Genomic DNA, 18,027 nt, shown 5'->3' on the forward strand with positions numbered 1-18,027 from the left:
GTGAGAATCTTTACGAAAACTAAAAAAAAAGCACTTTTTCGCATATTCTCGTGTACACCGCCGCCATTTAAACCCCCATAAATATGGTGTTTATACCGTTTTTTCACATACTTCAAAGAAAGATTCTAGGGTTAATCTCATCGTTGTGCTCTAAAAATGAGTATCATCGCTTTGACAGAGAAAGCAAAAGAGAAATCAAGAGACAACATAGAATATTCTAAACACAATCTCTCCCCTAATCTCCGTCATCATTCTGTGATCTATTACGTACGAAGAGACACCTTGTACAGAGCAACAATTTTCGAAATTCTAACGCACCAACGCTTGACTTGAATGCAACTTACGCTGTGCACTCTTTCTCTTGTCTGTTCTATGTGTTCTTTTCTTTACGCCACATTCGACCACCATCTTCTTCGCCAACCACCAACCGTCACCAACCAACCACTAAATATATATATATATATATGTCGACCATTCAAAACCAAAAAAAAAAACCATGAAACAAACTTCGTACAAAAATACTCTACGATTTGAATTCGAATCTCCTTCATTGGACTGTTCGACTGACCAACTAAAAAAAAAAAAAAAAAAAACCATGAAAAAATTTAAACCCCCATAAATATGGTGTTTATACCGTTTTTTCACATACTTCAAAGAAAGATTCTAGGGTTAATCTCATCGTTGTGCTCTAAAAATGAGTATCATCGCTTTGACAGAGAAAGCAAAAGAGAAATCAAGAGACAACATAGAATATTCTAAACACAATCTCTCCCCTAATCTCCGTCATCATTCTGTGATCTATTACGTACGAAGAGACACCTTGTACAGAGCAACAATTTTCGAAATTCTAACGCACCAACGCTTGACTTGAATGCAACTTACGCTGTGCACTCTTTCTCTTGTCTGTTCTATGTGTTCTTTTCTTTACGCCACATTCGACCACCATCTTCTTCGCCAACCACCAACCGTCACCAACCAACCACTAAATATATATATATATATATGTCGACCATTCAAAACCAAAAAAAAAAAACCATGAAACAAACTTCGTACAAAAATACTCTACGATTTGAATTCGAATCTCCTTCATTGGACTGTTCGACTGACCAACTAAAAAAAAAAAAAAAAAAACCATGAAAAATATACATCTCCGCCTCTCTCTATCTCTTCTCTTCGGCCGCATTGACGCTGCTCTCACATTGTTGGTTACTTCTGTCCTTTTACTTACGTCCACGCTCACCATCGGTAAAACGAACATGGTCACCATGGCCGCCATGGTAACCCGACGGTCTGGTCCGAATACGACCCCACCTACCATCGCGTACGGTGAGTTGTTTTCTATTGAAAGTGCGCATAGATCTCGATCGTCGAGGATCCGTGTGCTTGCGGAGACGGTATCCCGTGATTTTGATCCTTGGATCGTTCGAAATCCAAAATTCTCCAGATTCGTACTTCGATTATGTAGCAATGAAATTTCTAAATTACACGTAGTAAATCGATGCGGATATTGAGAGTGAAACATAGCAATTTTAGTAATTGGGAGAATCTAGAAATCACAGAATGGTTAAAGGCGAACAGTTGTATTTCGAAATTTTGGAATTTTATCTGAAACTGGAGTTAAATCGATTCGAAGATTTCGAGTTGATTGGGTTATTGGACAGATGATTGGATATTCCATTTGGTGATTATTAAAGGACGCGATAAAGACGACGAGGTATTTCGTCTGCGTAAAGTTGTAACAGCGTTTATTAACAAATGGATGAACCACGGGATAAATCTTTTTGGCCGAGATCCTCGACGACCAAGCAATGATATAGGAACACGTCCAACGCCCAATGGTTCCCCGTCGAGCGACTCGACGAGTTTCCGGGTTGGATAATTGAATCACGAGTCACTCGACGGAATCACGCGCCATTGGGTTCGTGAAGCTTCCTACTGTTGATAAGGGAATCCGCGTGAGAGGGCATCGACGAAATCGAGTTCCATAGGCGTCGCAACCTTATGAAAAAAAATAAGCTGGCAGGGCGAAGGAGATTCGCGGAGAATATTTGATCGTGGCGGCGCCTATGCATCGAAAGACACGGAGATCCATCAACATATGATAAAATAGACGCTTGGACCTGTATTCAAAACGATCATTCTCACCGACGTTCGACCCTTCGAGCTGAAATCTGTTAATATATTCGAACTTTAATCCAATGTAAAATTAAATAAAAATAAATTGAAAATTAAATTAAAGATGGGTAAAATTGGAGAAAGATCGCCTGATAGAAACTCATCGCTCGGTTTGGTTTTTTATTCTAATCTTCGTTTTCTTCTTTTTTTTTTTTTTTTTTTTATGCTTGCTAAGACCAGAATCGTTTAAATATTCGGAATGTTTTTACAAATGTTGCGAGAAGATCGATTTCGAAATTTGCTCTTTGCTGGTGGACGAAAGTAATGTATTTTATCAGCTCGAAGAGTGAAATATGCCTCTTAGAAACGCTTCTAAAACAGTGATATAGAGCACTAGTGGCCCGTGCAATATGTTTTGAGCACAGATCTGCTTAAGATCGAACGGTCCCTTCCCCAATTCGTCGGGTCTTCTATTGGATCGCGCAGATATCGTGCGTCATCCTTTGAAACGCCGTCGATACTCCCCACGGACGATGGATCTCCGTCTCTGGGACTCGGTGCCAAACTCGAACACCCTGTGATAAATGTTAGCTCGGTAGTAGACTGTCGCAATGGCGTCGTCAAAAGGAATCGTCAACGAGCCGAGAGTACAGAAAAGTCTGTACCGTTTCAAGAAAGTAAACTCTCATGCCTGGAAGTTGCAAAATGGATCACGAAACGTTAATACGCGAGCGTTTTAAAAATTATTTTCCAAGTTGAAATATATTCGACTTTATGGAGATTGATAATAAAATTTATTGATAAATGTGGAAATATTCAGTGTGTATAATTATTAGTTTGGTGTCGTTTTAAACAAAATTTATATTTCGTTCATCGATCATGTAGCTTAAAACTACTTAGAAATATCAGAGTCCTTTTCTCTTTTTTTTTTTTTAGTTATATCTTAAAACAATTGTTATAGAAGAATTTGTTATTAGTTTTAACAAAACGATTTGACAGAACAATTTAAAAAAGTACAGCAGGGACAGAGATTTTGTTTCATTCGAATATTATAACAGATACTTCGAATGTTTTGTAGATCTTTAACGTTGCGTACATTCTTATGCTCTTTGCGTCTTAATGTTTACGCCATGAATGCATAGAACTGTGCGATTTAATTCTGTTTATGAATAAAAACAATAAGTTTTATCGATTTATCAATCAGTCAAAATAACCTGACTAGTCATTTTCTACCGTTAACTATTAACAAAGTAATCTCTGTAAATGGTATTTCTTTAAAAATTCCCTAAAAATGAGAAAATATCGGGAATGGATCTAATTAGAAATAAAAGACACCAAACTATGTTACGCGTCTAATGTTAACGTAAATATTGTGAAAACGTAAAGATTGACGAATATTCGATGGTAATGCCCATTGCGACAGACCACGAGTGCATAATCATGCGCTGACACGTAAATGTCTAGAGAGCAAAGGCTTGATCTGTTGTATAAATTAGTAGTGACTTACGTCGTTGTATGTGCCGCATCGTCCTTCTCAGTGAAAGCCGCAGGATGTAAAGGATGATCGATAAATGTCTGCTCCCCTCAGTCAGAGACCCACTGAAATCTCTTCGTCGTGCGCTCTTCTTCCTGGAAGAATGCGTCAGACGTCGTACAAATGATCAAAAAAGAAAAAAAAAAAACGAAAAAAAAGACAAAAAGAAAGAAAAGAAATGAATACCACGCTATGGTTAGGATAGCTCCTTATAGAGGAGATATCGTTCTTTCTAGGCTCTCTGTGAAGTCCATCCCCTTTTATTCTAATTTCTTGAATATCCTCCTCCACCCCTGCTTTCGATATTTTCTTATCACCGCAAATGCGAAAGCATACGAGAATACATCGTTGAAGATCGCTTCAGTCGTTGCTATTGATCAGGCAAGTTGAAAAAACGTTTCTCCTTCTTTTTAACTTCGACGATATTTTCTTTTTTTCATTGGAGAAGATGAGAAGATGCATACTGTTGACCAAGCTTTTCAAATTACTAACGCGTTTCGTAGAAATTATTCAGCGAAATATCGTTTCGATAGATAGTCAGCTGAGAGTTCTATTGTTCTAGGAAGCAAAAATCTTTGGTAAACTTCGGATTAAAAGGTAAAAAGACACTTGGAAAATTCTTTCGAGGCAAAGACGAAGATCGTTCTTGAGATTCGTAGCGTTAGTTTCGAAGGCAAGCATAGCGATAGCAAGCGATATTTATTTCGAAGGAACAATAAAATCAGCATTTATAATTGGAGACGCGATTCGAAATATTTGGTCAATGGTGTACGTTGTAATATAATATGTATATTGCAAGAAATTTGAAGAATTCTCGACGATTATCTTCTATCTACGTTCATAAACAACACACAGACAAGAGATTATATTTCCCAATATCATTTTTAACGAAGCTTGTTTTAGTTAAGATGTAGAGAACCAGTGTTCAATTTGCACATTGAAACCAACGAGACAAATGTGTACACTCCATACAGTCCAGAATATCGATCGTACTTTTAAAACTTCTCGAGTTCGAACGTTATCTAACCTAACCTAACAGAGTAAAGTGACCGAAGTAAAATAAATTCCACATTTCTTTTTATTTGCCTCTATTTTATTTTCTTTAGTATTTTTTTTTATCGGCACGTGTTCTAAATAAACGGAATAGACGACGAAGATTCTCGATTCATGCTGACGTTTCGTGCCACGCTTTTACGCGGAAATGGACGTCGCAGGATATTCCAGAAATGTTTTCTTCCTGCCATCTCAGCAGAACGTTCGCAAAAAGCTTTTCCATGCAGCGCAGCCGCGCGATTGCGGATTACGAGAAATTAAAGCGAATCCGCAGTTGGCCTGGCGAAATTGAACCTTGTTCAATGTTCGACCCGAACACGCCACCAAAATTCACATAGTTGACATCGTTAAACGATGTTATAAAAAGAATTAAGAATATTCCATTGTTATTAAGAAAAGCAAAAAAGAGATAAATTATTTCATAGCTTAAAGTTGAATAAGACAAAGGAAAATAATTTGTAAATTTGTACATTACGAAATAAGAATTATCCATTCGATAATTCAGAAATAAAAAACGGATAGAGTCAGTAGAATCTCCTAATTCGCCAATTATCTCATCAGCAAGAACGAATCTCTTGTTTTCCTATATAAGTGACAAAATTACCCGATTTGCTGTAGCGTCACAAGCCCCGACATCCGCAAATTTAACTCGCGAATGCTTAGTGAAGCGGAAACACAGCGACAGCGGAACGATATTTTCACGTATGTCGATTCATGTGAAATTGTTTCTTTTATAGTACGAACAAGCTAAATCCTAGAGACTTCTTACTTACTAATATATACATACGTATACATATTATTTGTTTCTTTCGGTCTTCTAAAAACGAACAAAAAAGAGTAAACGTCTGTTTCTTTTTATTTTTCCTTTTTTTCTTCAAAAAAAAAAAATATCTACTGACTATGAATAGGATTAATCCCTGTTCCCTTCAAATAACATAAAATAAAATTGCAAAGAAAGATTTTACGAACTATTTGTAACTTTTCAAAAAATATCGAAAATGTAAAGAATAGTATAATATTCGTCAAATCAAAGATTATAAAGAAATTATTTGATGCTATTCGATATAATGTAATTCTAGAATTTGAGCCTTAAACACTGTACCGCGATATCGAAAAGAGACCACCATTTTGTGTCGACGTGAACTCAAGATGGCCGACCCTTAGGCTATTCGATACCTTATTTAGTCGATTATCCGTAGTCTGCTTCTTAACCCGTAACTGTGCGCCTAGAATTTTACGAGCGATTTCACGACCGAAACCTCTTCGCGACTGGCTTAATTTAATGGTCACTCCTCAATAACTAACCAGTGGTTCTCAGTCGAAAAACTTTCAGTCTTCAAGCCAAACTTTCAACATCAAAAAGCAAACCACGTAATCGATTAGCAAGATATTCGATTAAAAGAGATTTAATCGTTCCAAACCATTCACTTCTTTAACCATCGCATTCCCTTTACAAATTCGAAACACTCGAAGCTTACAATCAAATGAAATTTCGTTGCTTTCAAATTCTAACATTTGAATACAACGACTAAAGTTCTACCACACGGATACGGGTTAAAGATTAGAAAAACATCGAGCATAAAGATGCGACCGAACATGCATATACACAACTACGCTCTAAATAACACAAAACTAAAGAAAAAAAAAAAAAAGAAAAGAAAGAAAGAAAGAGAAAATACGAACGAGCAAGTAGGCAAGTAGCGACGAACATACGAAACGGCGACTGGTAAAAGCACCCGTAGTTGACCGATGGTGCGTACGTTTACCCGCGCTCAAAGCCTGCATGTGCATGTGTTGATCTCTTTCTCTTGCATTGGCCGTGTCTTCTTTTCGCGTAACTGAGGAAAACCTATGGTTTATGTAATCATTGGCCTGCATGTTAGTAGTCGCTGCTTATTACGATGTACATACGCACGTATTTCGCACACCGGCTTGCGTTTTGTAACACGTGCACGCGCGCGCGCCCATACGTAGCTGCGTGCATTTATAATATGCAATGAGCTTGTGCTATTATCCTCGTGCACTCTATCTCTATTTTTACGCATATAATATATATGTACGTATATATATACATATATATATTATATTTCAATATACGATTACGATTCGAAGGATTTCTTTATATTTTTCAACTTCTTTGTCACCAATCTGTTAATTCCGGTATAAAAACTGGAATAAAATGGACAGAACTTCGATAGACTCGTGTGAACTTTGAACGAGAACGTACACGAACGAACGTCTCGCTCGGAAAGCGAGAGAATCACGAAGAATCGCTTCTGCGCACGCGTCAGAGCGATTGGCCGCGAGACGCGCGAAATTCAAAACGGTGAAACAATTCTATCGATTAATATATTGTTTTTTTTTTTCTTTCTTCACGTATCGTTCTACTTTTTTTTCTCTCGTCGCTTTTCGTTTGCATAGAATTCGATAAGTATCTACGTTGAGTATTTCTGTTCGTTTATCGTTCAGTTCGCTGGTCAGAGACGGATAGGAGATCTCGATAATCCGTGAAGGAAAGATAATTGTAACGATTCAATGTACATCGATGATTTCCGGTATACGCGAGTGAGTTCGGAATAAAGAAATTTTCCAATGAATCCGTCGGATGAAAAAAAGTTAATACCTGTAGTTTTATGCAAATAATAAATTCTTATTTAGATCCAAAAAGACAGATGAGCAAAATAAAAGAGCAAAATATTGTACACCGAGACTAATATGCACTCGCTCGTCGCGTGCACCGAGTTCTTTTGGCTGTAGTTTGCCGTTGTTGTTTGCCGTGAGACCCAAAAATAACAAGTGACATTTTTCCATTTTTTTTCCTTTAATTTTTTTTCAATAACATAATCACCGGATAAGCTGTTGTATGAATAATGTAGTGAAAAGCCAAATGTCGAATTACTTCGCGACGAGAGTTGCGGGGCGAATTCGTGATCGAGATCTCGCGAAGGCAAATCAAAATCCACAATCGTTCATCTATATTTTTAGCTTCACGTAAAATCGCTAATGTCCATTTCTTCCACTATTTTTTTTTTTTTCTTTCTTTTTACTCTTTTTTTCTTTTTTCTTTACGCAGCTACTCATAGGTGATACATAGGTATCGTCATATTTATTCATTCGAAAATAACTGCTGTTTGCGAGTATGTAATTACGCAAGTTGATCGCTAGTGAAATTATGCTAGAAGCTCACTAGACCCTAGTAACTTTAGCGCCAGATTCTATTCGTTAGCATCGTGCCTTCGCGACTTCGTGGATCACTGAGAATGAATCAGCTAAATTATCGAGAGACGGATCGTCCTAACTGAATCTTGTCGCTTTTCTAGGTGCAGCAGCCAATCTACGCAAGGAGGTTATCAGAAACAAGATCAGAGCCATTGGCAAGATGGCGCGCGTCTTCTCCGTCCTCAGGTCAGCAAACAAATTTAATTAATAACAGTTAAACTTGTCTATTCAAACAGCTCCGATTAGATTTCTATCGATAAAAATGTATCTCATAAATGCAACGAGAAAATATCATCTTTAACCGATGATATATTAGAGTTACAGCAGAAACAGGTAGCGTTTAAAATTAAAAATCGAAGATACATCGTGCGTTGCGTTGTTATTTTAATAGTTGCACCCGAGTCTTTGCAACTGGTCAAATGTTTTTCAAAATGAATTAAGAAGAAAAAAAAATAACGAGGAATTTCATGTTTCAAATTTACATACATGCATCGACAAAGCAAAAAAGAAAAGCGAAAAAACGCAAAAAACTGCACACGACTGGCAGAGACAAAGCATGGTTGATAGAAGTCGAAATACAGAGATTCGGAGCAGAATTTTCCTACAGAAACACTAGCGTAACGGAGAGAAGCGTTAAAACTTTCCAGATCGCAACTGTAGGTCAACGTAACAGCCATAAAAATTGCACACAACCGAAAGTTTCGTTAAAAAAAGAAGAAGACGATGTTGCACGGGCACAAACCATATTCTAGTAGCAACTTACTCGGTTGATGGAACGATTATGCCTCGACTGAGCCGGTAGAATTGCTTAACGTTGCGAGAAGTCGATCCAGGTTTCACGGTCGATCGATGATCACCAGAACAATCCTGTGTTCTCTGTGAAGACTCTGAGGAAATCAAAAATGAAAGATAACTCGGCGTGAAAATTCTGTTATACCGTTCTGCTCGAACTCAACTTTCGCTCGAAAATTTTAGTGCTTCTGGCTAAACGATTAGCGCGAATTCGAGCGCGTTTATTAAGAGCAGTTAATCAAGAGAGAAATTGATTACCATTACTTTCACATCTTTTGTCTTCTTTTTCCTCCTTTATTTTCACGCGGTGCTAATTGTTGTCGATTGGTTCGTCTTTCAGAGAGGAGAGCGAGAGTGTGTTGCAGCTGAAGGGTTTAACGCCGACTGGCGCTTTACCTCTTGGTGCGTTATCAGGTGGAAAGACGTCCCTAAAGAACGGTGAGTTTCGTTTCTAACCAACTACATGTAAATAGAGCGATCTTCTGCAACAGCTGATCTAATGGTAAACGATATTTTTCTAATAGATTCAGGAAGAATAAATTAATCCCTACTTTATTGTAATGTACTATCTAGGATGTTGTTGTCATCTTGTGGTACATAACCGTATTTATAACGTGCAATTAGTACGGATAGTCAAGGGTGCTTGATACACTTAGTGGACATAGTCAAAGTACACAGTCTCGTAATACATAGTCACATTTATGGTACAGCTCGTGGACATGCTCAGTGAACTACTAATTGTTGAACATCGTTGATGGTAGCAAAGCTTGCTAATGCATAGCTCGATACCAGTTATTTTTAACGAGTAAGAATCGTTGATCAACGATCATAATTAACGATCGAAAGAAACGATCATCCGGTAAATTAGAATTTCTCTGACAAAAGAATTTCGCTCCATTTTCCCCTCGTCGAAATTTTAACATCTTCTCTTCACCGAACTTTCTCTTCTTTCTTGCGTTATTCATACTCCACCCTTGAAACGTTCCGCTCGAATAGCGGTTGATGACGACTCGTGAAATTATTGTTGACAGCTCTGCAAGGTTTCTCGCCGAACCACAAAATCACCTCGTTCGCCGAGGCGAAAGGTTTGGATGCCATAAACGAAAGGATGCCGCCAAGAAAGGACGCCCCGCTCACGCCGGTAAACGAGGAGAAGCCCGTGATAAAGCCACCGGCTCCTGCGGCAGACAAGCGAGACCACAACACACCGCAACCGCAATCGTGAGCCTCACACTCGTCCAATCAAGGTACACATCACACCCACGTGGATGATCCTGACAGGGAGAGCGTTTTTATTCTCTCTCCTTTGATTTCTATCTTTGCTCTTTTTAAATTTGGATTCTCGATCCTTTGGTCCTGTTGATATATACATATATACATATATATATGTATATATGTATATATGTATATATGTATATAGGTACGAATCACGATATAGCAAGGTTGTAAAGGCTTCACAGCTAGTTAAGAATTAAATACATACTATTGGATATTCGCAGGTCCGGGCCGAAGTTCGTTGAAGAAAGCTGTGTGCCATAAGAATGATAATATAGAGAAAGTTATTAACGCGTGTAAACTTAATATATTGTAAAGAGAATAAAGTAGATGTTGAGGAATTAGTTGTAGGTATACACAGAAAACAACAAATCTAGCATAATCGATGAACACTGTAGTCAGTGTTGAGATATATATATCTAGAGAAAATGGAAAAAGCTAAATATGTTTCGGATGCGAATCTACAATTATATGAAGGATTGGCAAAATTTCTTTATAAAATTAAAAGTCCATTATCTATCTGTACTGAATTATAAGAAAGTAGAATGACTGTCTCATTCGCAGCTAGTATTGTCGATAATATTCAGATTATTAATCCCCAATTCCGACTCTCCTATCACACATGCTATCTTTTCATTCTACGCATATTTCATCGTAATGTTACATTATAAGATTTGATAGAATCTATGTTTAAATACACTGAGATTTTGTAAAATTTATAGAATTTATCGGATTTATAAAATTTACTAACGCGATAATATTTATAATATAGTTATTATATACAGGGTGCAGCAGAATGACATGCAAAAGTGTGCAGGACGTGATTCTTTGTAGAAGAATAAGAAAAGAATATAGAGTAGAACTTTGTCGTTCTCGGCTTGGTTTACGAGAAAATCGAGTTTGAAAATTTATCAAGTATATGTTGAACATGGCTAATCCCTCACTGAACATGACTAAATAACCGACAGGATTCATGTTCAATACATGTTCAAATGTATCTGGTAAATTTTCATACTCGATTTTCTCGAAAACTGAACCGAAAATGAGAAAGTTCTATTCTATATTATTTTCTTATTTTTCCATGAGGAATCGCGTCGTGCCCACTTTTACGTATTATTCGGTCGGATTCTGTATAACAGCTTTATAATATACACGCAATTTACGACTTCTCTGTAACTATCTTGAGTCGTACTGTAGCAAAATTCACAGGATCCACGAGGAAGATCGGCAAGCGATTGTCGTTGGATGTGTCGAAAACGATAACTCGTTGGTCGATTGATCGGATCGAGCATTCGAAGGATATAAAGGAACGAAAGGAGCGACTAAAAATGTATATTACGATCATTATTATGATCAATAAAAGAACTTCAGTAGTATCTTGCTCAGGCGTTTGAAAGTTTGTTTTGTTGGAAAGAGTTGATGATATCGAAGAATGAACGTAAGAAGTTCCACGAGTGAATGTGTATCGAAAACTGTAACGAAAACAGCTCGATAATTGTACACCGATTACGGTATCACGCACGATACGCACCTTCAGACATATGTAACATATATATATATATCTGACTTGTCTGTTCTCACCCTTTGTCGCGTGGTTGATTAACTTCGACACGTGGGTCACGGGGTTACAACTAACCTGGAAAAGGTGGTACCATTGGCGACACGTGGATTCACAGCTTCCTGTTGCGTGTTGCTCGAGTATCGACCCGCGGAGAACACTTTGTTGGCCGAATCGTTCTTCCTGATGAACATCGTCCCTCGTTAACACGCTGTTGATGTTCCGATATTCATCCCTCGACGATAGGATTTTTTTAATCCTTTCGATGCCGCAAGAATAGAATTTTTAATATTTTAGAGAAATTTTTGAAGGATTAACGACTTTAAATTTGTCAATAAATTTCATAAGAAACGAAAATTCAGAATTTTTATCAATTTGCCAAAAGATTCGGAATTTAGCGTTTCTATAAATTTCGTGTGACATTCAAGTTTAACATTTTTACAAATATCAGGAAGGCTCGATATTCAGAATTTTTATAAATACTCTCCTGATATAATTATTATTTGTTCTTATATTGTAGAATAAATAGTTGCGATTTACCGTAATATTCCTTTAGCAGCGGACGGAATAATATCTTTCAAATTTTTTCTTACGATTATGCTGAGTTAATAATGTTTAATTAGTTGAGTTTCGAGAATTAAATTACAATTGGTAATAAAAATACCGTTGACGTTGTAATTAATGGGAACTGTGTAGGAGCGGGTTGTTCCTCGTTAGAAATACAAATTAGTATATCAGGAGCAGACGAGGCTGCAGCTCTCACTCCTCGAATTACAAACTCCGCCAAACTTGCTAACATTTATCAAAGTTTGAGCGATATTGTCTTCACGGTAACTGTCCGCTGCTAAACGAAATTAGAGACAAGTAGTTGCTGCCGTTTATAGTCCACCCTTTGAAACAATCAGTAGCATTTGACGGCCATTAACTGCCACAGAGCTGCTAATAAGATTATCGTTGCAACGAAAAGATTAAGAATGACGAGTCCCTTGAAAAAAGACACGACACTAATCAAATATATTTTTCACTAAAAACCAAATATTACATAACTTATTCATTGATTTCCCTTTGTCAATCTTTTGGCGATTAAAAATTTGAAAAGAGTATAAAAAGAAGAAATAAAAGAATATTTAAAGAAGAAATATGCTGTTTTATTATTTTTCTTTTTTAGCCATAATGGTTCAAAATTATAAAAATTAAAAAAGGTAAAATTTACGAACGCAACCTAAATTTTGATTGTTTTTCTTTTCCTACGTACGATGGCTTAAGTAAAATTGAAATAGAAAAATTATTAGAAAAATATAAAAAATATACACAAGGTAGAAACTTTCATTTTTTATCATGTTCTTTTATCATTTTTAATTAACTTACTGCCCAAGTGTTAACAGCAGTAAATCGAAGGATTTGTCTGAAATCCCTTGAGCGAAATTCACCGCATGCTAAACGTCAAGGCTGCAGAGTCGTAGAAGGGAGATCGATAGACTCGCACAAACTACGCGCACGTTTATTTCTCCGTGTTCCCCAAAGCAGATCTTAAACATCAGCGATGCTTCTCCATCGGATAAACGTTCGCAAGATCCTTGCAGCAACCACTTGGAAAAGCTAGTTTCCAGAAATTTGGATCCTTTGGGGAAACCGGACATCAGACAAACCCTTTGCAATTCTCACGATTCCATAAACTTTGCTACAAATTAATTCATGGATTCGTACCCTATTTGAAAGTCGAAGATTCTGATCCTTAAAAAATATACATTCTTCTTCCAAAGATACAATAAAAATCTATCGATTAATATCAATTTTGTCTTTTTTTACTATCGTACTTGTTCCATCTGATTTCTCATTCTATACTTATTGGTCACGTATTTTCGTATCATCTCATGTACTTATCCTCTTTTATGACTCATCCTAAAGATATTCATGTTATAAAAAGAAATAGGAATAGCGTTCACATTTCTCTGTTAGAGAAGATATCTATTATCATTCAACGTTTATTTCATCTTACTCTTTATACTAAAAACATCATCGCTTATGATGACATATACGCTAGATATTTAAACTTGTTATTCATACACGTCAAGCATACTTAAAATTTAAATTTAAATTTACCCCATTCTTATTCGCTCAAAAAATATTACTTCACGAAACGTAGAAACAACAATCCACCAAATTTACGATCTTCCTCCCAATCGCAAAGAAATTCAATATCAAATTAAACAAAAGAAAAGTCAGATAGAAAAAAAAGACAGCAGGTTTAAACCAGTCAAAATTTTTTAATTTCCCAAATCTTCGACTTCTATCCTCACCCTTCGCTCTAAGACCGGGTGCAGACGAGAGACTTTTTGGCGCTGCGTCATACGTTTTTCATTATTCTCCCGGTTGAAAACAACGTATATCGTACGACACAATCGCGGTGCCGTTGGAAGAACAGAGAAACAAAGTTCTTCTGTCTCACAAAAGAAACATACGCGCACAGGTGTTTCCTCGTTCTTCCAACCCGCTGCCGCTACAACGATTTAACGCGTACCGCTCGTCTGCATCGGGTCTTACGTCTACGATACGTGAACGATAAACGGCAAACTCAAACTCAAATCTAACATGCAAAATATTTACCAATATGCGTAAACGATGTTCAGGAAGAACACGGCCGACAAAGCATGATGGAACGAAGACGAGGCCAGCGTTGCACATTTTTCAGGTGGCAAGGATGGATGTTAAGGTCCCAGTGCTGTCGTCGCCACCGTCGAAAAATCCAAACCATCGCTCGTCTCTCATCCCCGGTTGTTATCGCCAGCGTGCCGTTCGTCGAGTCAAGAAGGTGTCATCGCAACGAGGAACGAGAGTCATCGCACCACAGCCAACCACGAGATGCGAGTGTCAGAGGTGGAGTTCGAGAAGAGGAAGCAACCCATCAGGGGAACAACGAGCGTCGTCGTCGTCGTCGTCGCGTATGTCGCTCGCGTCTTGGCAGCCGTTGTTGCAACAGATGTTCCACACGACGTTTGAGATACTCGACGACGAATCGTTTGGCTCCGTTTTGTTGTTCGCGGCCAAAACGTGGCGGAATATTCACCTCGCGAGAGGAGTTGCGCGCCCGTCGTGCACTCGTCTCTTTTGTCCTCTTCCTCCCTGAAGACGACGACTCGTACGACCTTCTTCTGCCGTTCTACGAGCCGTGGTTGCGTTGGATCACCACGTAAAAGTCGTCTTGTAGCGTCAGAGCGAACAGGACGCGTACGAAGGTTCGTTCTCAGGAAGGTAGAAGTCGCGAATGGATCTCCGTGTGTACGCGCGTGCTGGACCGCGAAGAACAGACGTTGAACGAAATTGGGAACGAGATTGGATGACCGTACGAAGTACCGAGTTATATATAGAGTACCGATGATTGTAAGATAAATGACGCAAGGGTAGGATAACGAAGAGTAGCGAGAATCGTATGCGTTCGTTTGGAAGTCGGGGAAGGAAGGGACGCGCGTAGATACGGAGCAGGGGCAAAGTAGAAAGAGCATCGCGCTGTAGGATGGCCGATCTTTTTTTATCGGAGACGCTGGATGGAAGGCGTACGGAGAAGTTGGCGTGGTAGTTGGTTGGAAAGTTGATCTTCTCGGAATCGAACGTGATAAAGAAAGATTGTCGTTCGACTTTCTGTATGCGAGGCGAGTAATGATCGAGGCAAGAGACGAAGGATGGAAACCACGCTCGTGCGCGGTCTCCGCCAAAGAGAACGCAGATCAAAGCGAAGAAACGGAAGTAATTTATACATGCCGATGAAAATGATTTGAAAGGGACGAGAATAAAAAGAAGGGAGAGGGTAATAAGGGAAGAATATAAGAAAACATTATTTTCTCTTTTAAATCATTTTCATCGCGTACATACGTTGCTTCTGCTTCTTCGCTTTGCCTTCTGTTCTCTCTGGCGGAGACCGCTAGATGGTGTTTCGCTCCCCCGGCAAAGAAGCAAAAGGGGAAAAGTAAAATAAAAGATGAAAAATTTTAAGGCAGCTGGCCTGTCGGTACGGCGGAGCTTCCGGTTTTAGGATTCATTAGATTCTTAAGAAGTTCGCCCTGGTGGATGCACGTGCGTAACGATCCCTCCGCGCGCGTAAAAAAATGGGGGCGCGGATACTTAAATCGTAAGTCGAGCTAAGCTTTAAGTTTAAGACATAAGTTATATCGGAGAATTTATTTAATATATTATATTATATATTATTAATTAATTAATTAAAATTATGATTATTACTATGGATTATTACTATGAATTATTATTATGAATTATTATTATGAATTATTATTACTGTCGTTATTATTACTAATTATTACGATGATCATCGATACTATCGAATACGATACACGATGTTAATGATGATCATAATAATAGTTTTCGCGACACTTATGGAAGGGAACATCGCACGTCGAGCGAATCGTTTTCCGCCCACCTGCAAGCGAAACTGTTTCCTCTGCGGTAGCATTCGAACGAATTTAACCGGTTTATCGAACATCGACTAAGTCCGTACGTTTTTTTACAACACGTTTAGCTTCATCCTGTATTCCAGCAAGACTGGCGACAGCTTCCGATCCTCGACCAGCTAATTCCGATTAATCAAATATTTCATAATCTCCAACGTAATATTCTTTCTAGCATTCGAATCGATTTTGGTTAGGAACGATATAATTGAACTTAAATAATCCATTTGAACTAATGAGAAGTAACGGATGAAAAGTAATTGAAAGATAGAAGAAGCAAGATAAAGCAAAATGATTGAATTCAAGGCAAGAATTAGCTGGTTCCGATCATGGACCATAGAAATCCTTCCTCTAATCCCACAAATTCGCAGAAACCATTCACCCTTTCCCAGAGAATCGTCATCAATGTTCTAAACTTCGAGGATTCTCTTTAAACTAGAACTTGTGTTTCTCGTTGCCACTAAAGAGAAAAAAAAAGAAGGTGGCACGCGCACTTAAACCGAGTGAATTTTAATCTCTGATCACTTGTGAGAACATCTTCCAAGTGTTTTAACTTTGTTCCCCTGACCAATCTATCTGGATGAGTATTTTAAATTCTCGTTCGACGAGAGTTCGATTCGCCGATTTCCACGCGACCATGCTAACCGCGGACAACGTTTTCGCTTGAACGACGTCCACGAGAGGGATCCATGCATCCTATTTGTTCTTCGAGGATGATGACCTAGAACAGAGAGAAAGAAAAGAATGGGTAAAATGGCACGCTCGACGAGGCAGAGGAATCTCTCGAGGCTTCGTGAGCCTCGACCGCGCATGAAAGATCTAATAGCACATATTATACAATTATATCGATAAACCATGACATGTGTGCTCGTTTTGGACGTGCGATACCTCAACCAGTTTCCGAAGAGGCATTTTAACGTGAAAGAAAATTGCGGGGAACGTTCTCGAGAAGAGACGAAACAGACGGAAATGGGGGAGAATGCTCGATCGATCCGTGCGTAGGTATCTACATTGTTTACGAGTTATCGTGGTCGAGAGAAACGGGATGAGGGATGATAAAGCGAGGGAAAACGGGAATGCAATAACGGACAGAATGTTCGAAGTCCTCTGAATCGCGTGAGAATGGTTGGAGGGAAAGCAAAGGGAAAGGCCAAGCGAACAGACAAACGCATGACACGTCTAATAACGTTGATCCTCTATGATTTTAATGTGTGTTCTTGCTACTATCCGACGTAAGTCTGGACCACAGCCACACGTTGTTCGAAACTGGTGCCGGAAGTGGAGCCTTTAATATCTTGGGAAGAATGTATCGCGAAGGGGATCGTAGGGTGGACAGAATGGTGGGCGAATATCAGCGAATTGTCTCGTAGTTACGTTGTAGTTTTTATTTTTCTTCCTCTATTTCTTTTTCTTAAGGGTCTGCTGGACGCGAGAGACGTTTGAGAAATGGCGGAATCAAAGCGTTCCAAGGTGGATACTCGCGTGCCACAAAGTCCACTCGCGGAGAGATCGAACCTCGGTACACGTGACTTCCCAGTGGTTAGCTCTTCCTAGCTAAACGCGAGCGTGTTGAGTTCAAGCTGACGGGTATCAGTGCCAAACTATAATTCCTTTACGATTCTTGCGGTCTCTTCGCTCGAAGATCACCTGACCCCACTGTACGTAACTATAGTTCGTGAGACAAAGCGTAGATACGTAGCTAATTTTAATTGATCGATCGTTCTATGATTTGACCTTCGTTTTACAATTGTACGTTGCGCGTATCGATCTTTCGCTTTAAGGTCGACTGTTTTTAAGAATCTCAATCGCGATGGCGTCATCTGTGTCGGTCGATGGGAAAACGACAGTTTCACTACGTTTCTTTTATTCCCTCCTTTTCTTTTTTCTAAGTTAATTGCTTCTCCTTCCTGTGCTAGTTGTATACTGAGTTTTCCACGTTTTCCTGTTATTTGTGACTCCCGAGTGCATGGCTGGCTGGCTCCTCCTTCATTCGTTGAAGCGTTCCCGCGCTTATCGTCGCGTCC

At 38.7% G+C, this 18,027-nt stretch overlaps 1 protein-coding gene across 8 annotated transcripts in view; it reads left to right on the forward strand.

Annotated features, from left to right (window-relative positions):
- The window catches only part of LOC100747656, a 148,544-nt gene extending 134,267 nt beyond the window's left edge, over nt 1–14,277 (forward strand). For 4 of the 8 annotated variants that reach the window (XM_033322750.1, XM_012389800.3, XM_012389802.3 and 1 more), the window contains 4 exons: nt 8,023–8,107; nt 9,054–9,151; nt 9,745–9,960; nt 14,239–14,277. In XM_033322750.1, coding sequence (XP_033178641.1) covers nt 8,023–8,107; nt 9,054–9,151; nt 9,745–9,938 — 377 coding nt within the window. In that variant the 3' untranslated portion in view covers nt 9,939–9,960; nt 14,239–14,277. Of the gene's footprint in view, nt 1–5,320; nt 5,405–8,022; nt 8,108–9,053; nt 9,152–9,744; nt 9,961–10,212; nt 12,681–14,238 lie in introns of those variants that run through there. The other 4 variants (XM_033322752.1, XM_033322753.1, XM_033322748.1 and 1 more) reach the window with 3 other exon arrangements.
- The last annotated feature ends 3,750 nt before the right edge of the window (nt 14,278–18,027 follow it).

The sequence above is a fragment of the Bombus impatiens genome, unplaced genomic scaffold (assembly GCF_000188095.3).
Source record: "Bombus impatiens unplaced genomic scaffold, BIMP_2.2 scf_0665, whole genome shotgun sequence".
In the NCBI taxonomy this organism is placed as follows: Eukaryota; Metazoa; Arthropoda; class Insecta; order Hymenoptera; family Apidae; genus Bombus; species Bombus impatiens.